The 26,698-nt window shown below is 38.8% G+C and overlaps 1 protein-coding gene and 1 long non-coding RNA gene across 17 annotated transcripts in view; one reads left to right on the plus strand and one right to left on the minus strand.

The window, feature by feature from the left end:
• Positions 1-1,040: 1,040 nt before the first annotated feature.
• On the minus strand, positions 1,041-24,773 carry LOC149982574 (uncharacterized). The gene is made up of 2 exons (XR_016497300.1): positions 24,734-24,773; positions 1,041-1,306 (listed from the first exon to the last, which is right to left on the minus strand). It is a non-coding gene; the product is annotated as an uncharacterized LOC149982574 (long non-coding RNA).
• A 382-nt stretch (positions 24,774-25,155) lies between these two features.
• Positions 25,156-26,698, plus strand: part of LOC110528000 (ephrin type-B receptor 2) — a 161,146-nt gene continuing 159,603 nt past the window's right edge. For 8 of the 16 annotated variants that reach the window (XM_036983538.2, XM_036983543.2, XM_090241208.1 and 5 more), the window contains exon 1: positions 25,156-25,376. In XM_036983538.2, coding sequence (XP_036839433.1) covers positions 25,325-25,376 — 52 coding nt within the window. In that variant the 5' untranslated portion in view covers positions 25,156-25,324. The remainder of the gene's footprint in view (positions 25,377-26,698) is intronic. The other 8 variants (XM_036983536.2, XM_036983541.2, XM_036983539.2 and 5 more) reach the window with 1 other exon arrangement.

A 26,698-nucleotide genomic window follows, 5' to 3' on the forward strand; every position in this document is an offset into this window, starting at 1 on the left:
AAACTGTAGTCAACACATATAGTAGAATGTCCCTCCTACCTACAGTACCTAATTGTTTCTCATATTAGTTTAGTAGATTGTTAATTACACTCCTTATGAACTGTGCAGATCAGGCCAGTGGTCTGAGGAGAGGGCCTGGTGTGTTGCGACTGCCTCTCTAACACAACTTTAACAGGCAGCATTGGGATGCCCTCGGGGTATGGGAGGTTTGATGCACTCTGCTCTGCCCTGATCAGCCAGTTCAGAGGGCCAACTCTCTCTGACCTCTGTCTAACACTCCTGATCCAGTCTGGCTGATGGCCAGGGTCAGTGTCATGGAGGCACAGACGCCCCATCAACCTAAACAGATAGCTACACCCCACAGCAGCATACCAGCCCTCACACCAGGACTGCTCATTACCACTCTGGTTAGAGCACAATTATAGAAGATTAGGAGTGCCACTGTTTAAAAGCTATTTTCAAGGCTCAGTGTTTAAATTAAGTAAAATGGCTTGGGTATTTCCCTTCTTTTATTTTTTTTATCATGTAAATATAGCCAAGCATTAAACTGAGATTATTTTGGGATTCTTGCGGGCAGGGTAATGAAAAGTAATTTATTAGAGAAATGTAAATGGATAATTGAAAGCTGGCTTTTCACAGATATGGTGATTTGCTATAATGGTGTATCTCAAGCTTCTCTCCAGAGGCCTAACTAGTCACGAAAAAACAATTAACCAAAGTGAATCTGTTATTCAATAGGAGCTTGTGTTTTAACAGAAGCTTAATATGGACAATTGATCATTCCAATTATGTGCACAAGAGGACAATTTACATGCACTTGTCTTTTTTCTCTCTCTATATCTTCCTCCAACGGTATTACATAATGTTAAATGTATGTGTTTCTCAAAATAATTATGTCATTCAATCTACGTTTTGCCTTGCTTTTAGCATCATGTTCAATTGACTCATTATGTTCACTTCACCAAACAACTAACTTCTGTCATTTACGTAAAACATTGGATCATTATGTCATTCGAAGAGCCATCAAGATGGGATCCAGCTAATAAGTAATCATATTTTAATTCATGTATTTTAATTCTTAGGAGGTGCCCAATATAGTGAAATTAATGTAATCCGAAAATATCCATACAAGTGGGCCAGGACCTGTGAATGTTCTCACACTCTCTCTCTCTCTTCACCTCCAACATAGGTCACATCGTCTGGGGATCGTCCCACAATATTCAGTAATCAAGGCCCCGGGTGGAAGTGGAGATGACAGCGCGTTGACAGCCATCAATGTTACTGTCAACAGCTTCACTGGATCATCCTGTTGAGGGAGAGAAAGATGTCGTTCCCAGAGAGTCACTGGTTCAGCGGAGGTCCATGGGGGAAAAGGAAATCTAACCCAGGGAAATGTTTGCTGTAGCTGGATAACCCGGGGCTTATTCCATTAAAGTGATCCACATAATAGAACTTCACGTTCATATCACAACTTATCAACAAACATGTGTAATAACTTTTGGGTCATGGCAACCCAGCCTCCTGCCCATCTGTGTGCCCTTTGTCACATTTGTTGGGATAACTGGAAACCTTCAAAGGACAAATTAATATGCTTGACATACATTTAGTGCAGTAGTTATAAGCTCACTGAAATTCTCTCATTTGTACATTTGGTCTAATATGCTTGTACGTGTAACCGGTGTGAAATGTCTAGCTAGTTAGCGGGGTGCGCGCTAATAACGTTTCAATTGGTGACTTCACTAGCTCTGAGACCTTGAAGTAGTTGTTTCCCTTGCTCTGCAAGGGCTGTGGCTTTTGTGGCATGATGGGTAATGATGGTTGCTGTGGAAAAGGAGGGGGTCAAAAGTAGGGTGAGTGTAACCAGTGTGAAATGGCAAGCTAGTTAGCGGGATGCGCGCTAATAGCGTTTCAATCGGTGACATCACTCAGTCTCAGACCTTGAAGTAGTTGTTCCCCTTGCTCTGCAAGGGCCGTGGCTTTTGTGGAGCGATGGGTAATGATGCTTCATGGGAGGCAGTTGTTGATGTGTGCAGAGGATCCTTGGTTCGGGGCAAGGAGAGGGACAGAAGTGAAACTGTTACATACGTAAATACAGTAAAAGTAACAAGAAAATGTGAATCACAGTACAGTAGACTACCAAAGAGCAAAAAGTCTATTCTACCTCTTTCTTTCTTCAGAGATGCTCACCCCTACTACCCTAATCTACATGTTATAGCCTTTTATTGCAGTGTCCTATATTGTTATATGCAGTTGAATTCCAATTAGACTTGCTAGTTTGCAAACAGTGCTATCTCTCACAAGGCATGAGGTTGCCCTGGTGTGGTGTCCCAGGGGCTCTCTGAAACATTCAGGTGCTGGTGTGTACGAGCTGTAACAGATGATGCTCTAGGTCGGAGAACCCTTGACTCTAATCAGCGTGTTCTGAATCTCACAGACTTTCAATGCCTCATTAGCCACAGGGACAACGAGCACAGCTTGTGAAGAGCCACTCTCTCAGAAGTAATTCATTCATTGCCTTGGCATTACCCATAAAATGTAGTCAACACAAAAACGTTCAGTGATCATTGTACTGTACACCAGACCTGGGTTCAAATAATATTTAAAATATCTCAATACCTTCACTTACATTTCAAAGTAAGTATTCAGATTATATATTTTTTTAAATACAGATAGTTGAATATTGGAATGTATTATGAAAAGAAAGCTAGCCACGTTGTGGACAATAACACTGCCCTACCAGACTAGCTAAACATCCTTTTCTCACGTTTCGAACACAATGACAACTCTGAGTGGCCGAGGAGAGTCCCTGAGGGCTACGTACTTACAGTCTCCGTGGAGGATGTGTCTAAGTCATTAAAACGTGTTAACCCTAGCAAGAATGCCGGCCAAGACCGCATCCCCTAGCCTCAGAGCATGTGCAGACCAGCTGGCAGTTGTGTTTTCTGACATTGTTAATCTCTCTCTAGCTCAGGCCGCTATCCCCATCTGCGTCAAGATGTCACCTATCATCCCTGTGCCCGAGAAAGGGAAAGTAACTGAACTGTAGCATTCACCTCTGTCATCATGAAGTGCTTTGAGAGGCACCACATCCTTCCCCAAAACACTTGACCCTCTCTAATTCGCCTACCGCCCTGACAGATCCACGGATTATGCAATTGCCGTTGAACTGCACATCCTCACCCACCTGCATGAATGGAATGCATATGGAGGATGCTGTTCATCGACTACAGCTCAGCCTTCAATACCATAGTGCCCTCTAAAATTAGCACAAAGTTCAAGGCCTTGGGACTGAACTCCTCCCTATGCAACTGGGTCCTGGACCTCCTGACTGGCCATCCACCAGGTGGTCAAGGTAGGCAACGTTACCTCCTCTACAATGATTTTCAACATGGAGGCCCCACAAGGTTGCATCCTCAGTCCCCTCCTGTACTCTCGATATACACATGACTGCGTGGACTCACACAGTTCCAACACCATCATCAAGTTCACTGATAACACAACAGTAGGAGGCCTGATTACCAACAACAATGGGAGGGAGGGGCCTACAGGGAGGAGGTAGGCACTCTGACGGCGTGGTACCAGGTAAACAAGCTCTCCCTCAACGTCAGAGTAACAAAGGAGCTGATTGTGGACTTCAGGAGGAACCAAGCTGGGCTCACCCCCCTCCTCATCAATTGGGCTACTGTAGAGATGGTCAAAAACTTCTAGCTCCCTGATCTACGAGAAGCTGAAATGGTCAAACCACACGGACACCGTGGTGAAAAAGGCATGACAGCGACTCTTCAACCTCAGGATGCTAAAGAAATGTGTCCTGTCCCCGATTGCCCTCAAAGTGTTCTAAGGGGTACAATCGAGAGCCTGGTATGGCACCTCCGCCGTGAACCACAAGGCACTATAGAGGGTGGTACGCTCACCATTGGGTGCTCACTGCCTGCCCTTTAAGACACCTACAACACCAGGTGCCACAGGAAGGCCAAAATATCAACAGGGACCCCAGCCACTGAGAGCTTCAGGTTCCTTGATGTCCACATCAACAACAAACTAGAACTAGGTCCAAACACACCATGACAGTCGTGAAGAGGGCACGACAAAGCCTATTCCCCCTCAGGAAACTAAAAAGATTTGGCATGGGTCCTGAGATCCTCGAAAGGTTCTACAGCTGCAACATCGAGAGCATCCTGACTGGTTGCATCACTGCCTGGTACAGCAATTGACCGGCCTCTGACCGCAAGGCACTACTGGGGCTAAGCTGCCTGCCATCCAGGACCTCTACACCAGGCGGTGTCAGAGGAAGGCTCTAAGAATTGTCAAAGACCCCAGCCACCCCAGTCATAGACTGTTCTCTCTACTACCGCATGGCAAGCAGTACCGGAGTGCCAAGTCTAGGACAAAAAGGCTTCTCAACAGTTTTTACCCCCAAGCCATAAGACTCCTGAACAGGTAATCAAATGGCTACCCGGACTATTTGCAGTGTGTGCCCCCACCCACATCTCCCCACCCCTGTTTTTACGCTGCTGCTACTCTCTGTTCATCATACAGTATATGCATAGTCACTTTAACCATATCTACATGTACATTCTACCTCAATCAACCTGACTAACCGGTGTCTGTATGTAGTCTCGCTACTTTTATAGCCTCGCTACTGTATATAGCCTGTCTTTTTACTGTTGTTGTATTTCCTCACCTACCTATTGTTCACCTAATACCTTTTTTGCACTATTAGTTAGAGCCTGTAAGTAAGAATTTCACTGTAAGGTGTTGTATTCAGCGCACGTGACAAATAAACTTTGATTTGATTTGAAATAAATCCCTGACAGTGTCCCCAGAAAAGCACACCCACACCATAACACCTCCTCCTCCATGCTTTACGGTGGGAACTACACATGCGGAGATCATGCGTTCACCCACACCACGTCTCAAAAAGACACGGTGGTTGGAACCAAAAATATCACATTTGGACACCAGACCAAAGGACAAATTTCCACCGGTCTAATGTCCATTGCTCGTGTTTCTTGACCCAAGCAAGTCTCTTCTTCTTATTGGTGTCCTTTAGTAGTGGTTTCTTTGCAGCAATTCGACCATGAAGGACTGATTCACAGTCTCCTCTGAACAGTTGATGTTGAGATGTCTGTTACTTGAACTCTGTGAAACATTTATTTGGGCTGCAATTTCTGAAGCTGGCAAAAATTTAAAAATAAACCTTGAATGAGTAGGTGTTCTAAAACTTTTGACCGGTAGTGTATATATGTTTTTTTATATTATTATCTATTTTGATTAAATGTGTATTGTTTTATTTCACTTTGTCCTACAATGTCACTGTACTCTGTAATCACATCTACAACCCTGTACTATTAAACTCTCGCTAATCTAGTAATTTCTCTCTAATCTAATTTGATAATCCACTTAGAAAGTATTGGCATGTATTTGAAAATACTCAAATAGGCTGATTAAAATACAATCCCATGCATTTAACCCAGGTATTTTAAAAATATTAGGCTATTTCTAGGACATTATTTGAAAATAATTTAAAATAATTCTAATAGAAGCAGTTGATTCGGGACACATTATTAGAAAATAGTCAAATGCAGAGAAAATATGTTTTTAAAGTAAAAAATAACAACAAATAATCAAATAGACTCAGGTGAACCCAGGTCTGCAACCTGAACTTTGCTTTCATTTACAGTATGGTACCTCAGTAATTTAAACGTTAAAGTAATACTTTATCCAGGCAGCTAACACTGTGATACAGTAGTCATCTCATCATTCACATGCTTTATATAAAGAGTTCCTCTGATACAGGTGGTAGTTGCATGCATTGGCCCTCATCCTCCAGAGCTGACACACATGGGCACATCAGCGATGGACAGATTGAGCCTGACTATTGGACCAGAGAAGGTGAGTGGGGCGATTAGGGTGGCGGGTGTACTGTGCCCCCAGCAGGGCCGGAGTTATGTGCTAACCACCCCCCTAGTCCTCCTCTCTCCGCCTGTCTCCTGGATCACTGTCTGTTTCCGGGCCAGTATCCTGAGTGGTCCACGCTCATGTTCCAGATATTAAATTACTCATGAAATATTTTCTTGGCCTCCAGGCTCCGCTGCAGCTTGCTCAGAAGCCTTCACTTACACGTACGTATCAGAGAGCAGGCTTGTGTCACCTCTCCATGTAAGGTACTTTTTCCAATTGAAACCAGAGGCATTCCAGGACGATTCAGCTTGCATTAGCGTCAAAGTCGCTCTCTTGCCACCTTTTCCTCTAACTCAGTTTTTCCTCTCTTCCTTAACAACCTTGTAGAGAGGCAGTTTCCTAAAACAAGGGGTCTGAAAGGTTGAACATTGCATGATTATGTATAGATAAAATAACAAAATCTGATCCCTCACGTTGAGTGCACTTGATAATACCAGAAAGTTCCATCATGTTCACTGAACCTCAGAGACATTTTAAAGACACAGTGACCCACAGTCAGAGAGGCACCCAAGAGTGAGAAGACATTTAGGTGGTGCCTAATTTCATTAGTGCACTTCTTGCCTGCTTTGGCTCTAGGTTTAAGCTTTTACTGCAGTGGGCTAAATCGGTGCCACACAGAGTGATTATTGGTAGTCTTTAATACATCTACATTGAAACAAAAGTATACACCTCGCCCACATGGCATTAGCGTCAAAGTCATCCCACATGGTTATAGGCTTAAAAAAATAAGACACCTGTACCATGTCAGACATAGAGTTGAAATGTATTCTATTTTTATTTTTTATCCCAATATTATACTTTATATACACCACAGAAGACTGAAATATAGAAAAACTGTTTGACATAGAAACACAGGATTTTTGTCAGTTTAAAAAAAAAGTCTTAATAAATTGTGAAAATTATGAATAATAGTCCACCCACGAGGCCAAATAGGGCGCTTTTGGTCATTGACGAGAGGAGAGGGCTACCCTGGCACTTTCCACAGAAAATGAGCAAATATGAAAAAGTGACAACAGATCAACATTTCCAGAAGTTCTAACACCAACAACTAATTACACTGTAAAATTATACAACTGTCTGAAGATAAGCTTGTTTTGAAACAATAACAATATCTGTATACCATATTGAAAAAGCAAAGCATATTCATATTATAATAACAGTCATTGGATGAAGTTAAATAAGTAAGAGTATATGAGATGGTAAGTAATTTGTTATCGTTTAAATAAAAAGACTTTAACTTCAAGAATGCGGTGTATGGTGGAGCTTTTGGGTTCCTAAGGCAGTTATCACCTCTATTTTAGGAAAATGTAATAACTTTTAAATGTCTAAACCAGATAAGTCTGACATTCACTTTCCTCCAAAATGTAACCTAATTACTTCATATCTACTGCAAAAAGTCTTATTTGGGGTACTCTCCCCCCTCTAACCACATGAATGTACCATAAGATTCATTGAAACCCCTCTCTTCCTTCTCTCTCACATTCTCTTCCTCCAGAGAAATATAGCAATTCCACCAGCTTCAGAGTAGTGCCAGGAGACATTCACATCTGGCTATTAAAAGCCTCTCTACTGTAGCCACCCCTCACTGTGTTTTATTTCCGTTTGGCTCCTATTTGCTGCAAATTCTCAGGAAAGGTGAGAATCCAGTCACCCGTGATTATTACCAGCTCACTCATGAAATCTCTGACCACAGGGCAAAGATGGAACGAGGAGAGAGAGAGAGAGAGATTTTAAGCTTTTTTTTGTTATTTGACCGAAGCTGCCATAGTAGAGTGCCACTTGTTTAGACTGAACATGGCAGACAAAATATCGGGGAAATATATATTTCATTAATTGTAAACTGGAGAAAAAAACATTTTGCGTCAGAGCATTAGTCGCTGAACATTGCTTACCCTCCACAACCAATACACTTTGTCGCTTTTATTTGTATTAAATATTTACATTCCCCTGAGATGCCTGTGCTTTCTCTCCTTCTCTCCTTTTGTTTTTGTGTTTGTGATTACATCCGGATTAGATGAGCCGTCTTTATCTATGCTACTTTCTATACAGTAGTTGTACATGCGGATGAATGGGGCGTTTGTGTGCCGCGTGCTTGTGACTATGTGTTTCCCTCTGTGGACCTAACCCTGTGTCTGAAAAAAAGTAATACTCTTGTACATAGAAATCAATTTTATTCATGCATAGTTCAGAATTAATACCTTAGTCAGCTTCATGGTCTGTATAACCATGAAGCTTTAACGACTATGTGATCCTCAGAGAAAGGGAGCCTGTACTCGATCCTACATTGCCATGTGAGTGGATCTGGAACCTCTTTGTAGACTTCACATAAAACCATAGGCCCGCAGAGTTTGGCTATTTGCAGGGTGATTCCGTTCCAGACATATAAATCATTCACATCTTATCTGTTTTTCTGCAGTCTTGCTGTTTGCAAAGCATTGTTATACAGTAATGTATTGGGTACCTTAGTCTCTCACCCTGATGGTTCTGGACATCAATGCTACAAAATAATGATTGTATTGATAAAATGTCTGCTAAATGCTACTCAGTATAGTGCCATATATGTTATCATTCTTTCCCTTTCAATTGTTTCCCTGCATTCGTCCATTGCTTAGAGATGAAGAAATGTTTTTACACAGTCTTAGGCATACAGTACGTCATAATATGACGGTAAATGTAAGCACTTTGAACAATAATAAAAAAACAACTCAATTCAACCAATTCCCTTAAGTGCACCTGAAGGAGCACTGTAGTGTAGACAGAGAAGGAACAAAAATGAGTCTGACTAACTGCTGGGCCAGGGGCATCCTCTATGTTTCCAACATGTCTCTAGGACCATGGGACATGTGTAGTATCTCTTCTGTCAATTTGCAGTTTTTCAGTGTTATAAAATACAAGATGTGGTTCTCAACAGTTTGACAGAGGGGTTGATATTGAATGGCTGGAAAAAATATTTTTTTCTTCTCAAAGACAAAAATGCTAAAATATTAATATAGCAGTTATTAAGAATTACCATTAAAGTTCCAATGCAGCTGTTTTTATCTCACTATCAAAAGATTTCTGGGTAATAACCTTACTGTGATTGTTTTCAATTAAAATAATTTTGCCAGGACTGTGGTCTGACTTGGGACGGGAAAACCCAAAACTAGCTGTTATTGGCAGAGACGTTTGGAACTACAGTATCTTTCTTATTGGTCTATTACCCAATTTACCACCTGGTGATGTCAGGCCAAAACTCCATCACACCAAAACAGGCTGACATTTCAGGCAGTCTTTTCAAACAGCTTACACTAAAAGGGTATACTCATTATTTTCACAATTTCACAGTATCATGAAGTGGAAATATATATAAAGTACAGGAAAATCATGTTTATTACTTTACCGAGCATTTAATGTGTAATTCCAGTTGCTGTCAGCTGCAATTTCTTTCTTCATCTTTATGTGAGAGGACGTACAGTAATAGACAACCATGATTCAACACCCCACAGTGGTATTCTTAAAGTCACAGCCACTTTATCGACGACAGATGTACTATTATATTCATATCTAAGGTCGCTATTGAATTAGTCAAACTTACATGAATGGATAAGATATAAAATATATAAAAACATATAAGTAATAGTATATATTTTATGTCAAATGTGATACTGTGAATAGGAAGATGCACTGTGAATACTGTGAATTACCCCTTTAAATCATTGACATTGGAGTCATGTATCACCAAGTTGCCAATTGATGTCACTTTGTGTATTCCTATTGCGGGGTATAATTGTATACATTAGTTCACATAGACATTTCATTGTTGGCTCCTCCCTGTTGTCATACCTAAACATGGACATTATCATAGACTTGAGCCTTGCCTGGGAGATAAGCCAGAGTGGGAACCAGTTTTGCAGTTTAATTTATGACCCTTGAGTCAAGATAGATTAGGCCTAATTGGATTGTTGGTGCCATATGTGACCTACAATCTGTGCTTCTCTAGTATTGGCAGGCAGGAGGGTCACCGATAGCCCTGGGCCAAGGTTTCCATGGGAACGACCTCTGGATCTTCCAGTCTGCTGTTTTCCAGCCCTCACTCATCTTGAGGCAGAATTGTCCTGGATTCCTTTATGTCAGTCCCATATTCTTCTGCTCTACTTCCTCACTCTTCTCTACAGTTTCAACTCTCTCTGCTTTGCCACAAACACACACATACATACTGTGAACACAAACGCGTGCAAACATTCAAGCCCACACACACACACACACACACACACACACACACACACACACACACACACACACACACACACACACACACACACACACACACACACACACACACACACACACACACACCTCATTCCATCGGTATTGTTATACCTGAGTTCTTCTGCAGAGCTTTTATTCTTCCTTCTTTACTATGCGGCTACTATTTACTGTGCTAATGCAATTAATCGTCCTACTTTGCCCACCAAATCTCTCTTGTCACTATTCAGTAACAGCAAACACAGTCAAACAAATGGTTGCTGTCACGTTTGGTCAATCTGGCTTTACTGAGTTGGCTAGGTCCCTTTGTTCCACTATTAGGGAAGATATTAAAATTATTTTATGCTGCCATGGTTATTGCTCCATCCACTATACATAATGATTTGTGTGCTTTTACTTACTGAACATCCATACAATGTACAGTACTTGTTGCAATTGCCACACTTTTTATTATTTTTAAAACAATCAAACCACAGTATGCCCCTTTTAGTGGTAAAATAAATAGATATGAATTAACACTTTTGACTAGTGATTATCATCTGTCGATATATAAATTAATATCCAGAATTTAAGTGCTAAAAAACATGATTGGTGAAATAAGGAGATGTCAAACATTGATATTGATAAGTGTCTCATTGGTTTATTGGCATTTATAAATGATCAATATCATGTATAGGGCTAAGCTCTCCTCACACAACATTTGCTCTATACGCAAGCAGTCCACCTGTCCACCTGTTATAGGATTCACAGAATTTTCCCTGGGCTGTGATGCATTTTGTATAGAACAAATCACCTCAGAAATGTATGGCAGCCTAGTGGGAGTTATCTCCACAGTTAGCGTGTTACGATGTATCTACATTTTTCCTTAAATTGGGGAAATAAATACATTTTATACAGCAGGATTAGTGCCTTGTCATGATTTTAACACTGTTGTGCCTGACGTAACATATAAGAAATGGATGAGGTAACAAACGACTGGATGACGTTTTGGCTTGTGAGTGCCACTTCCAAACCACTAGCTGAAATTAGACAAAAGTTCCGGAGCATCGCTTTAAGTAAATAAGGGATTTCCCCTGGCCTTGCCTGGCAACTAGGCTGGTGGCTGGTCTTGGTGGTGGGGGCGGTGATAGGACTTGTGTCTCCTGGCCCACTACATCACACCCAGTTGTTCAACTGGGCGGCACCAAAAAAGGAAAGGAATCCTCTTAGCTTTAATGCCCTGTTTTTACACACTTTCATCTGTCATTTTAATAAATTTTATGGGCAGCCTGTTTTTTTTTTACATTTAGATTTATTATTGTGATAAAAAGTGCTTTCTGGCTCCTAAAGTGCCTGTACCATTCGGGCCTGTCCCCTTCCATAAACCAATAAAAAAGAGAACTATACTCTGCTCGGCAAGTGCCCTGAGAACATCCAGAGTGTATCAACTCAATACACATCAAGCATTAAAATAAGATTAAACCACCAACTATTTTCACCATGGCCATTTGACTATTCTGTCAATGGCAGACTGGGTAGACAGACACCTTTCGTATCTCCAAGGATCTCCTCACCTAATTAATGTAGTCGTCTTCAGCTGATTAGGTCAAATAATCCAACATGTATATTAATTAAACAATGCCAAGGCTTGTGGCCCTTGTGATTAAACTTGGCCCAGCTGACTTGGGTTCAATTAGTTTTTTTGGCAATGGATAAAGGTACACACTGGGCAGATGATTACGGAAGATAAGCACTGTCTCCTTCACTCGGGCTGATAGTATCAACACTGCTTCTTTCAAACCAACCAGGCTTTTGGTAGACATTACTAAATACTGCACTTTTATAATTACTGTTTGGTATATGTCTGATTGGACTGCATTTCAGACATTAATCTTTGCCTTTCACTAACACCAATACTAACTACATGTAGGTACTATGTAAGGCCCTAGTTAGCCCAGTGTTGAGGAAGGAGGATAATCCACAGTCACAGGTTCCTTCCATATTATTTATTGTGTTACTATTTCCTTTTTAAAAAGGCTGGGCCTAATATAGCGCATAAAATGTCATACAATAAGTTTCCTATGTTGTTGATGTAAAGAATATTTATTGGTAATGAGGAGCAAACAGACGCTGCGCTTGACACATTTATGAACATGGCTTATTCCAGTTATCAATAAGCATGCACCCATTGAGCTCCCGAGTGGCGCAGCGGTCTAAGGCACTGCATCTCAGTGCAGAGGCATCACTATAGTACTTGGTTTGAATCCAGGCTGTGTCACCTCTGGCCGTGATTAGGAGTCTCATTGGCCCGGCACAATTGGCCCAGCGTCGTTCAGGTTTGGCCGGAGTAGGCTGTCATTGTAAATAAGAATTTGTTCTACTTGCCTCGTTAAATAAAGGTTAAAGTAAATTTAGAAAATTACTGTTGAATCCCTGTGGATTGATGAGGAATTCAAAAATTGTATTGTTAAGAGGGAATGGCAAATACATCTGGCTGCACAACCGATTGGCAAATATTTAGCAAATTGAGAAATAATGTGATTAAACTGAATAAAAAGAAGAAGAAACTATACTAGGAAACAAAGGTAAATGATAGTAAAACACTTGAATGGAATTCTGGGAAAAAAGGCAAACTCAGTTCCATCATTCATTGAAATAGATGGCTCATTCATCACAAAACCAACTGATATTTCAAACTTAGGCATGGCATGCCAGCAGCAAACACTGACGCTACACATCCAAGTATATCTGACCAAATTATGAAAGACAAGCATTGTAATTATTTTGAATTCTGTAAATTGAGTGTGGAAGAGGTGAAAAAAATATTGTTGTCTATCAACTATGACAAGCCAACAAGGTCTGACAACTTGGATTGAAAATTACTGAGAAAAATAGCAGACGATATCGCCAGTCCTATTTGACATATTTTCAATTTAAGCCTTCTAGAAAGTGTGTGCCCCCAGGCTTGGATGGAAGCAAAAGTAATTCCGTTACCTAAGAATAGTAAAGCCCCCTTTACTGACTCAAATAGCCAAGCAATCAGCCTGTTACCAACCCTTAGCAAACTTTAGGAAAATGTTGTTTGACCAGATACAATGCTATTTTACAGTAACATTTTTTTACAAACGTTCAGCATGCTTATAGGGAAGGACATTCAACTAGCACAGCGCTTACACAGCGCTTACACAAATAACTGATGATTGGCTGAGAGAAATTGCTTATTTATAGGGAAGGACATTCAACTAGCACAGCGCTTACACAAATGACTGACGATTGGCTGAGAGAAATTGATTATAAGAAGATTGCGGGGGCTGTTTTGTTAGACTTCAGTGTGGCTTTTGACATTATTGATCATAGTCTGCTGCTGGAAAAACATATGTGTTATGGCTTTACACCCCTTGCTATATTGTGGATAAAGAGTTACCTGTCTAACAGAACACAGAGGGTGTTCTTTAATGGAAGCCTCTCCAGGGCAGCTGTCTAGGCCCCTTACTTTTTTCAATCTTTGCTATTGACAGTAAAGCCAGTGTGTCTGTGTATGCCGATGACTCAAACCGATAGATGTCAGCTACTAGAGCGACTGAAATGACTGCAACACTTAACAAGAAACTGCACTTAGTTTCAAAGTGGGTTTCAAAGTGGGTGGCAAGGAATAAGTTGGTCCTAAATATTTCAAAAACTAAAAGCATTGTATTTGTGACAAATCATTCACTAAATCCTAAACCTCAACTAAATCTTGTAATACATAATGTGGAAATTGATCAAGTTGAGGAGACTAAACTGCTTGCAATAACCCTGGATTGTAAACAGTCATGGTCAAAACAGATTGATACAACAGTAGCTAATATGGGGAGAAGTCTGTCCATAATAAAGCACTACTCTACCTTCTTAACAGCACTATCAACAAGGCAGGTCCTCTGTATATATCAATGATGTTGCTCTTGCTGCGGGCGATTCCCTAATCCACCTCTACGCAGACGACACCATTCTGTATACTTCTGGCCCTTCCTTGGACACTGTGCTATCTAACCTCCAAACGAGCTTCAATGCCATACAACACTCCTTCTGTGGCCTCCAACTGCTCTTAAACGCTAGTAAAACCAAATGCATACTTTTCAACCGTTCGCTGCCTGCACCCACACGCCCAACTAGCATCACCACCCTGGATGGTTCCGACCTAGAATATATGGACATCTATAAGTATCTAGGTGTCTGGCTAGACTGTAAACTCTCCTTCCAGACTCATATCAAACATCTCCAATCCAAAATCAAATCTAGAATCGGCTTTCTATTTCGCAACAAAGCCTCCTTCACTCATGCCGCCAAACTTACCCTAGTAAAATTGACTATCCTACCGATCCTCGACTTTGCCGATGTCATCTACAAAATTGCTTCCAATACTCTACTCAGCAAACTGGATGCAGTTTATCACAGTGCCTTCCTCTTTCTAACTAAAGCACCTTATACCACCCACCACTGCGACCTGTATGCTCTAGTCGGCTGGCCCTCGCTACATATTTGTCGCCAGACACACTGGCTCCAGGTCATCTACAAGTCCATGCTAGGTAAAGCTCCACCTTATCTCAGTTCACTGGTCACAATGGCAACACCGTCCCGTAGCACGCGCTCCAGCAGGTGTATCTCACTGATCATCCCTAAAGCCAACACCTCATTTGGCCGCCTTTCCTTCCAGTTCTCTGCTGCCTGTGACTGGAACGAATTGCAAAAATCGTTGAAGTTGGAGACTTTTTTCTCCCTAACCAACTTTAAACATCTGCTATCTGAGCAGCTAACCGATCGCTGCAGTTGGACATAGTCCATCGGTAAATAGCCCACCCAATTTACCTACCTCATCCCCATACTGTTTTATTTATTTACTTTTCTGCTCTTTTGCACACCAGTATCTCTACCTGCACATGACCATCTGATCATTTATCACTCCAGTGTTAATCTGCTAAATTGTAATTATTCGCCTACCTCCTCATGCCTTTTGCACACAATGTATATAGACTCTGTTTTTCTTTTTTTCTACTGTGTTATTGACTTGTTTATTGTTTACTCCATTTGTAACTCTGTGTTGCTGTCTGTTCACACTGCTATGCTTTATCTTGGCCAGGTCGCAGTTGTAAATGAGAACTTGTTCTCAACTAGCCTACCTGGTTAAATAAAGGTGAAATAAAAAAATAAGAAAACAGGCCCTAGTTTTGTCGCACCTGGACAACTGTTCAGTCGTGTGGTCAGGTGCCACAAAAAGGGACTTAGGAAAATTGCAATTGGCTCAGAACAGGGCAGCACAGCTGGCCCTTGGATAAATACAGAAAGCTAGTATAAATAATATGCATGTCAATCTCTCCTGGCTCAAAGTGGAGGAGAGATTGACTTCATCACTACTTGTAGTTATGAGATGTATTGACATGTTGCATGCACCGAGGTGTCTGTTTGAACTACTGGCGCACAGCTCGGACACCCATGCATACCCCACAAGACATGCCACATTTTTACAGGTTTTGTTGATCCCTTCTATTTCTACAAGTTACCACAAAATTCTGCCTAACATTTGATGGTATTGTTAAATTATGATTTAAAAATACCAACCTAACAGGGTGGAATGAAGCATAACAGGGTATGAAGCAATGACAGGGTGGAATGAAACATAAGAGGGTATAAAGCAATGACAGGGTGGAACTAACACCAATAATGATTTAAACAATTTTATGAATGTTTACATTTGTAAAATAATTGAAAAATATTACACCTATAATAAGAATGAATATTGTGCATCAGATTGCATCACTTTCTATTGATTTTATTTGTAATCTTTTTTTTTCTGTCTTTTTAATAACATTGTCATCTTGAGTTTGTAAAAAACATCAAAATAGATTATTATTTATATATATTGATGCTAGCTAATTTAATTACAATTACTAATTAAAACTATATATACATTTCATTGCAATTACTCATGTTAGGCTATAGATACATATGTAAGTGTAATTAGTAATTATAATGTAATTAGCAAAATAATATGTATTTAAATATACATAAAACATTAATATATTAGACAAACAGAATATTGACACTAGTCTTTTTTTTTACTATATTTCCTAACAAAATGTCAACTCTGTTAGGTGCATTTTCCCACTGTTATGTGCATAATCTTCTATATCAAACGTACACTGAATGTACAAAACATTAGGAACATCTGCTCTTTCCATGACATAAACTGACCAGATGAATCCAGGTGAAAGCTATGATCCCTTACTGATGTCACCTGTTAAATCGATTGAAAATGAAATACAAAAATATCAAATTTACATAACTAATCATACCCCTGAGTCAATACTTTATAGAAGCACGTTTAGCAGCGATTTACAGCTGTGAGTCTTTCTGGGTTGTTGTTTTTGCACTGTCGCACTGCTTTGCTTTATCTTGGCCACGTCGCAGTTGTAAATGAAAACTTGTTCTCAACTGGCCTATCTGGTTCAATAAAGGCAAAAATAAATGTAAATAAGTCTAAAAGCTTTTCACACCTGGAATTTTCATTTTTTTTTTTTTTTCAAGCTCCATTTTCAGGTCTTGCCATAGATTTTCAAGTAGATTCACGTCAAAACTGTAACTTTGCCACTTTACTGTTTTCTTGGTAAGCCTTCTGTGTTAGGTTATTGTCCTGCTGAAAAGTGAATTCATCTCCCAGTGTCCGGTGGAAAGCAGACTGAACCAGGTTTTCCTCTAGGATTTTGCCTATGTTTAGCTCTACTCTGTTTAATTTTTTTTAAGTATTTAATGATTAAAATCATACCCAAAACATGATACAGCCACCACTATCCTTGAAGACATGGGGAGTGGTACTCAGTAATGTGTTATATTGGATTTGCCCCAAACAAAAAACTGTATTCAGGACAACAAGTTAATTGCTTTGCTACATTCTTTGCAGTATTGTTTTATTGCCTTCTTGCAAACAGGATGCATGTTTGGGAATATTTGTATTATGTATAGGCTTCCTTATTTTCACTCTGTAATTTTGGTTAGTATTGTGGACTAACTATAATGTTTTCTCCTATCACAGACATTAAATTCTAATGGTTTTAAAGCCCCCATTGGCCTCATGGTGAAATCCCTGAGTGGTTTCCTTCCTCTCCGGCAATGGAGTTAGGAAGGACGCCTGTATCTTGTAGTGATTGGGTGTATTGAAACACCATCCAAAGTGTAATTAAAATAGTTCACCATGCTCAAAGGTATATTCAATGTCTGCTTTTTATTTGATGTTTTACCCATCTACCAATAGGTGCCCTTCTTTGTGAGGCATTGGAAAAAAAACCTGGTCTTTGTGGTTGAATCTGTTTTTGAAATGTACTGCTCGACTGAGGGACCTTAAAGATAATTGTATGTGTGGGGTACAGAGATGAGGTATTCATTCAAAAATATGTTTAAACACTATTATTACACACACTGAGTCCATGCAACTTATTATGTAACTTGTAAAGCACATCTTTATTTCTGAATTTATTTAGGCTGCCATAACAAAGGGGTTGAATACTTATTGACTCAAGACATTTCAGCTTTTAATTTTCTATATATTTGTAAACATTTCTAAAAGCATATTTCCATTTTGACATTATGGGGTATTGTGTGTAGATCAATGACACAAAATCCAAATGTAATCCATTTAAAATTCAGGCTGTAGCACAACAATGTGGAAAAAGTCAAGGGGTGTGAATACTTTCTCAACTACCTCAACTTACCTCAACTACCTCGTACCCCTGCACATTGACTCTGTACACGGTACTGCTTGTAGCCTCTTTATTGTTATTATATTGTGTTACTATTTCCTTTAAAAAACATTTTTTACATGTTCTTACTTTTTACCTGTGCATTGCAGAGAAAGGGGTCGTAAGTAAGTATTTCACTGTAAAGTCTACAACCGTTGAATTCGGCATATGTGACAAATAAAATTTGATTGGATTTTGATTTGATTGGATATTACCTGGGGACAGAAAAGGGACCGTATAGTAGGAATGACCCATCCATGGTAATAAGAACAAATAATGTTTACCCTGACTTATAGTACCATTGAAGTTTCAAGTGCAAAGATGTTCTGTTTTTAAACTCTAGATGGCACTATTGATGTAATCAGACTGATGCTGTGTTTAGCAACACAGCTGAGGAGGAGTGGTTCATGATCTTAAGGTAAGTCATATTACAGGCAGCAAGAGAAAGTATTTTATTGAGTCCTGATAAATTCCTGTTCTCTGTTTATGTCTTCTATGGATTTACATGATCTTACCTTGTACACATTAGTAACATATTACTTTCAAAGAGTACAATGAAACTACAACTCTCACCTACATTAATTCCATATTCACCCAGTGATCATATCTATATTAGTTGGACAGAGACACTGTACATTTGCTTAAAATTAACATTCACGTAGACCAGTATATGGAGTTTATACCTGTGATTATCATGTATCTACTTAAACATTTACCTTGTTTAGTTAAAAAAAAATCTTCAATGACATTTTATCTTAATTCTAATATTCACAACATAGCTTTAGCACACAAAACCAAGAAAAAAGGACACAAAATGCACTTCTTAGATTAGTAGATTACAATGCCTGTCTTAAAGCTCAAGTATGCTCAATTGCAGTTATTATCAAATTCAAGTCAAAAAGACAAAGACATTGTACACTCTTAGAAAAAATGGTTCCAAAAGGGTTATTCAGCTGTCCCCATAGGATAACCATTTTTGGTTCCAGGTAGAACCCTTTGGGTTCCATGTAGAACTCTATGTGAATAGGGTTCTACCTGGAACCAAAAAGGGTTCTTCAAAGGGTTCTCCTATGGGGACAGCCAAAAAAACATTTTAGGTTCTAGATAACACCCTTTTTTCTAAAGGTGTATGTTGTTAAATAACCCTTTGAAAGGTTAATGTTTTCAGGATGTGTAAATGTGTACTCAAATAGAAAAGCCCTATCATTCTTCAGCCTTCATATGGTAAAACATAAAGCCATGGTAAAATACAAATCCACAAATGTATCAATAAGAAATGTAAAGTTAACAATTGAATTAATATAGACTTTTAGATGGAATTAATCATTTCTTGCAAATAGAGGAATGTATAAACGTATCAGGTCCACAGTGTAAATTAACATGTCAGTAATAAAGTTATACACACAAAGTACCATATTATGACAATTATCTTAATCAGTTCCTCATATATTAACTCAGAGACTGAGCAATTGCTCTCACCGTTTAACGGTCCAACAGAGCTAGCTTAATAGGACAGATCTGATTCCTTCAGCTATTAAGAGTGTTCCTTCTTAAACTCTGCTATTACAAAGTGATGTTATATGTAGCCCAAATCTGTATGTAATCCATCATTATTATAGCAATCTTCATCACAACTCAGGTGGTCTGACTGAATATCCTTGAGTACTTTTGTTACATAAATACAATGCCTGGGTTTGGGGTTTGACATCCCTGTTTTCAATACCTTACCTTGCGAGAATAAAGTCACTGAGCCTTTTTCTAAAATGTTCTATGAGTTGGAGAACACACTGGGATGGATCTTAGACCATTCCTCCATACAGAATCCTTCAAGATCCTTGATTTTCCGTATGGACGGCCCTCTTCAATTCAAACCACTGGTTTTCTATGGGTTTCAAGTCATGTGCATTGGAAAATTTTGATTTTGTGTCCAATTAACCATTTCATTGTGGATTTTGATGTGTGCAGGGGTAATTTGATGTGTGCTTGGGGTCAGATTACATGAAAATAGAGCTCTTTGGCCATGTACAACAGTGGTGGGTTTGGTGTTAGAAAATAACCCCATACCTACTGTAAAATATGGTGGTTGATTGTTGATGATATGGGGCTTTTTAGCTTCCACTTGTCCTTGGGCATCCTGAACTTTACTCAGTACAAATATATTTTTGCCAAAAACCTGGTTGCCTCTGCCTGGAGGCTGAAACTTGGTGGATCTTCCAACAAGACAAAACCCAAGCACACATGAAAATCCACAAAGAAATCAACATTTTTTGAATTGCCATTTAGTTTCCGAACTTGAAACCCATTGAAAACCTGTGGTTTGAATTAGAGACGGCAGTCCATATGCACAGACGAAGGATATCAAGGACCTGGAATGTTTCTGTATGGAGGAATGGTCTCAGATCCCTACCCAATGTGTTCTTCAACTCATAAAATATTTTAGAAAAGGCTCAGTGCAGTTGTCCTCGGAAGGTGAGGAACTTAAAGGTATTGAAAACAGGGGTGTCAATAATTCTGACCCCTGCCTTTTGAGAAAAAAATAAAGATTACTTGTTAAACAAAATATTTTTCTCTGAGCAATTGTATTAGCATAAAATAATATAATTTCTATATTTTGGAGCATAGTTCAGTGTTTTAATTATTAATTTTGTACAGTTTTTGCTCATCTTTATCAAGGGTGTCAATAATTTTTAGCCCCACTGTACATTTTAAAGCATAGAAAATTAAACCTTGCAATTGGATGGGTAACACAGATATTTTAATTCATAAAGATTTGAAAATACCAAATTGAGGAAAAATGTGCTTTATTGTCCCATGAAGGTAAACTGTAAAACAAATTGTAATATATAGCTAGCTATATCTTACACTGCTAGAATAATGGTGCTATATAATGCCAAAAAGGTTGCTATTGCTCGCTTCATGTATGGCCCTCAACAAGGTTTAAATAGAACTGCAAAGCACCGTTATTTTTAACAGAGTAACATGTTTACATTACATTTTACATTAAGTTGCTTTTGTAGTAACACTGTAATAACACTAATAAGGCATATTTCTAATTCTGATTGATTGGCATTAAATATCCTAATATCAATACTACTAAATATGCAAGATAATATTGTGATCGGCAGGTTATTCATGGTAGAGAGCTAAACCTGCAATCCCACACTTTGTATTCGCCAATGCTGTCTAATACTACAGAAACTGTTAAATGGAATTCAATCAACAATGTTATGCTCATGGGGACTGTATATATGACCAACATATCATAAAGGATGCTAGATCTGTTTACATAATGTTGTAAAACAAGCAATTTAGTTAAAATGCTATGTAATGATTTGGCTCCATGACTCCATTGCGGTATGTCTGCTTAAGAGTCCTGAGCTCCATTTTAAGACAGCATCTCTCCCAGTGTACGTCATCTCCACATATAAAACATATCTGTTTCTTTTTTACCCATCATGCCTCAGCATCAGTACAGTCATTTGGATTACAGTACCAGCTGCTGAAACAGGAAATCGGTTTTATACTGTTTTAAATTCAAAAATTCTGTTTGTGGCTTTGCACATGAGTGACATAGATTTAGATGTAATTTCTCCACCAACCAACAATGACATTTTAGAATTGCTTTGGCAACAGTATTTTGATGGAGAGAAGTTACAGCATGGCATTTTTATATTCAAATGATTCATATTTACTCCCCCCCAAAAAATCTTTATATTTTGTAAAGTAGAAAGACAGAGTTGGAAAATGATTGGCACTTTTTCGAATGATGGCAGTACTAGTCTTTCATGTACCAACCTGATGTGCCAATTTCGGGGCTTAGTTTGATCTTAACAGCTAAGGGGGATCAATTATGGCTTGTTTTCAAGCTGCATTCATACTTTGAGCTAAATACTCTTCCACATGAAGAAGATTAATGCTGTGATTTTTTTTTTTGGGGAGGGGGGGGGATATTTACGTAATTCTGTTGTTGACAGTCAATCTTTTTTGCCCAAGGTTTCGCAGACGACCCTTTGGATATTAAGTGAAAGTATAACAACCATAACTGTATAGCCCATTACTATTACTTATGGTAGCCAATATTATGCCCATAGTACAATCAGGGTCAAAAGTTGAAATGCAATTAACTCTGTACTGTAACGCTATAACGATTTTGATGTTTCACTGCCATTGTTGGCAGTCTTAATGATTTGTGAACTCTGAATGACTCAACTGTGCCTAATCATCACGCATACATGACTTGAATAAAATGGTTATGCAGCTTTTCATCATCCTCAGGGTCTTGACCTTTCAACAAAGTATATTAATTTGAGTAACCTTCATCAGTATACTATATTGCTCATAATGTAATAGTTGTCGGCATAAGAATACTAACTACTAAAACTTTTTCAGTGACTATCGACAGCTGAATTATAAAAGGAGTAGTTTATATTTCCACACAAACCATACTGTTGCATGTTATCATACACCATTTTACACGATTCAAGTGGGACAATAACATCATCATTTCTAAAGACAAAGTTGATGCAATGAGGAGATATGGATTGTACAGCTCAAATGGCTTATAGTGTAATACAACTCCTGCAATCACTATGTTTTGATGCATTGATTACATGTACAGTACTGCATGCATGTTTTCATTCATACAGCCATACATTTCATTCATTCATTCATTCTGTATGTAAAAACCAGAAAACAAAATGGCCACTATCACTCATCTGAGATGCTGAAAAGTTTACCAAAACATATACTGGCACGTTAAGTCCTTTAATTCATATTACAGTTTCCGAGAGTAAAATACATTACCATTGATACTTTTCATATCCATTGTTAATGTTCATAATCATATTTATTTAAATATATTTTTCTGGTAGGTTCGGTACACAATAGCTTCTAGATAGCTTATTCTCCAAACTCCACCACACCGCGTAATTGTATGAACTATTAAACAAAAAGAGCTGAATGATTGAATCTACAGTGCACAAACCCAGGACCAGTCAGTCACTTTATTAGGTCCATACCCGAAAACTTTCAGGGGATTTCGGTATATGTCACCCAAAAGTGCTAAATAATTACAGTAACCATATAGAACACAACACACACACACTCATACACACATATGGATAAAATGATACATTTCCACTATCTCTGGATGATATAATATGTTTGATAAAAATGATGTTACTGTAATATACTGTATACAGTATATGTAGAACACAACCACTGTAATTACATTAACCACATAGAACACAACAGATTTGTATGATACATTATTCATGACTATTTTGTGTTATAAAACATTAATATCTATAAAACATTTATTACATTCATGAATAGGATACATCATTTATATCAACTATATTATATCACTCAGAGATAGTGGATAATTATCATTAGTTATCAATGACTCATGAAAAACACAGCAGCATCCCATACAGTACATATTAAAAGCACATAGGACTATTCCATCTAGTAATTTGAATGCTATTAATGCTATCTATTACTGCAGTGGAATATCTACAGCAGGGGATTTGAGAAAAACATTATAAATCAAATTATGAAAAACAGGATTTATACTAAATGTACCTTTTTATCACTGATACTATTGCTATATTTTGCCAACGTTTTCTTCCATATAGGTCCAAATGGCTCAAACACATGTACACTCATAAATAAAAAAGGGTTATTTGGCTGTCCTCATTGGAGGCAAACGAAGACAGTCGTGAAGAGGGCATGGCAATGCCTATTCCCTCTCAGGGAATAAACTTGGGCATGTGTCCTCAGATCCTAAAAAAGTTATACAGCTGCACCATCGAGAGCATGGTAGATCACCGCCTGGTATGGCAACTGCTCGGCCACCGACCACAAGGCACTACAGAGGGTAGTGTGTACGGCCCAGTACATCACTGGTGCCAAGCTTCCTGCCATCCAGGACCTCTATACCAGGCGGTGTCAGAGGAAGGCCGTAAAAATTGCCATAGACTGCAGCCACCCTAGTCATAAACTGTTCTCTCTGCCACCGCACGGCAAGCGTTACCAGAGCGCCAAGTCTAGGTCCAAAAGGCTTCTTAACAGCTTCTATCCCCAAGCCATAAGACTCCTGAACAGCTAATCAAATGGCTACCCAGACTATTTGCAAATGGCTACCCAGACTATTTATTATCTACGCATAGTCACTTTACCTCTACCTAGAGTACATGTACATATTACCTCAATTACCTCGACTAACCTGTGCCCCCGCACATTGACTCTGTACCGGTACCCACTCTATATTGCCTCACATCTGTTATTTTATTGTTGCTCATTAATTATTTGTTATTTTTCTATTTCCCACTTTTCAATTTGTATTTATTTTTTTTACTTCAGTTCATATTATTAAATACTTTCTTAACAATATTTTTTCTTAAAACTGCATTGTTGGTTAAGGGCTTGTACGTAATGTAAGCATTGCACTGTAATGTCCACACCTGTTGTGTTCAGCGCATGTGACAAATACAATTTGATTTGATTTGATGTATGAGGACAGCCAATGATGGCTCATGAATTGAACACGCATCCTATTATTATAATTACTTTGAAAGATATCACTCAGCCCTTCTACCCCTTATCTTAATTATACTCGAAGCATAATTATTGAGTAAATAATACTAACAGACTAAGCTAACTTTTATAGTGGGGTTTCCTATAAAGAAGACGTTCTCCTAAACAAAACAATTATAAAAAATGACCCAATGATTGGTATTTACCGGACCATTAAAAATGACTGTAACATCACTTACTCTTTGTTGAATTATCTGATCCATGATCCTTGTCACCTGCCAAGAGTGTCAAGACATTAATATAAAATACATTACTAACAACAAAATCTACATAAATGTCGTAGGCAGAAAACTTATTGCTCGACTATCACCCTTCCACGTGATTCTAAAATCCATGTTTATCAGACATAGATGAGGCAGTTAGGCGATTCTATCTTTATGATTGACAGTATCGATAGTGGAACTTCTTTTGGCAGGGGGAGAGCGTGACATGATCAACAACTACAAGCAAAAACAAAAGTCCTAGGCTTATTATGATATATTTTAGGGTTTAAATCATATATATATGCAATATGCACATGTCCTAAATTTGAGATGTGGAGCAATTTTCTTAGCGTGGATAATGCTGTGATATACACGGCACCCCTTGGTCTGCTGTTTTTGGTTTCGCCCAAACTTGGTTCAGATTTGAGTTATTTTCTATGGCGTCTGGTTTACTCTATTGAAGGTGAAGGTCCGCTCATCTCCGCCAGCATTCGCTGTCAATGGCTTTCAGGACTTATTTTATTTGAATGTCTGGGCTTTTAACACTTTCGTCCAAAGAAACCAATAATGGATATTCTATGGATTTTATGGATAATACCCACCGCTATAGCTGTAGAAGGTAAGAGCATGTTTGAATTCCATTAAAAAACGTCTTGCCGACCTGGTTGTAGAGTTTCGGATCACAGCACGTTGAGTGGTTGACTAGTTGAAACGACAAAAATCACACCTCTGTCACAGAACGTTCCGGGGACTACATTGTGGCAAGCCGCTTCTTTGATTTTTGAACTGAAATAATTAACAATAGCTATAATGAGGGTTGCACCCAACATGCCCTCATCCTCTCAGGTAACCGAACGTAGGTTATTGTTTGTTATGAAGGACATACCATATGTTTATTAGGCTACTGTATGTCATTGTATACATGCCAAGTCAATACATCTCCAGGTTTATATAATTTCAAACAGTTCAACCTTCAACACTAAAGTAAACGCGTTAGACTACTTTATAAAGCAGCATGGATTTTCCTCTTGTCTGCAATTTGTAAAATAGCAGCATGAACAACCAACAACAGTCAGTAGGCGATACATTTCCTGAAGATGATTGTGTCTAGTATGGACAGTTCTGTATTTGATTAATGAGGCATCTGTTGTATAGCTTAATCATTTGGTTGGAAATGGAAGCATCTAATTGTGCTGTGCACTGGCCGGAGCACACAGGTTTCTCTTGTGAATTATGATGAGCAGCGTGTTCAGTGGCACAATGGAACAGACTTCATGAGAGCAGAGCGCTACAGTAACCTACCAATGTTTAACCACCAAGCACGATCCATTTTTGATTGAAAATAGGGCGGTAGGTTGATTATCTACACTTCAGTTAATGTGCTATTTTGGTGTGATGATTTGTCACAGAACACGAGTCTTGTGTTTGCTTTTGAAGGGATGAGTGTTGGCGGTTTAGAATGAGTAGAGCCTACCTCTTACATACCGGTAGGATGTCAACCACAATGTAAATACGTTCCCTGCAAACATAAATATATACATTCTGTAAACCAGGGTTCCCCAACTGGCGGCCAGCGGGTGGTTTTATTTGGCACCCAAAGTTTTCTGAGCTAAATATATTTATTTTAAAAAATATATTATGAATTTACATTTTCATTGTTAGACATAAAAGAGTTTAAAAACACCAGGAAATCGGCTCCAAGTGATTTTAATTAGGAAAATCTGCTCCCTAGTATTCCCACGCATAATAGAGAGGCACAAGGGTTGAAATCATTTTGTTTTAGTCAAATATTATATCAGTTTGGGCTTCTTGCGGTCAATTTTTTGTCCATATTTTTTGTAATTATTTTCTGGCCTTGACCCTAAAGAAAAAATCGGTATGCGGCTGAATCTATCGATGATCCCTGCTGTAAAACCTACTGTACTTAGCCTACTAAGTGAA

This window comes from Oncorhynchus mykiss, chromosome 7 (assembly GCF_057628025.1).
Source record: "Oncorhynchus mykiss isolate SJ-2025 chromosome 7, ASM5762802v1, whole genome shotgun sequence".
NCBI lineage: Eukaryota > Metazoa > Chordata > Actinopteri > Salmoniformes > Salmonidae > Oncorhynchus > Oncorhynchus mykiss.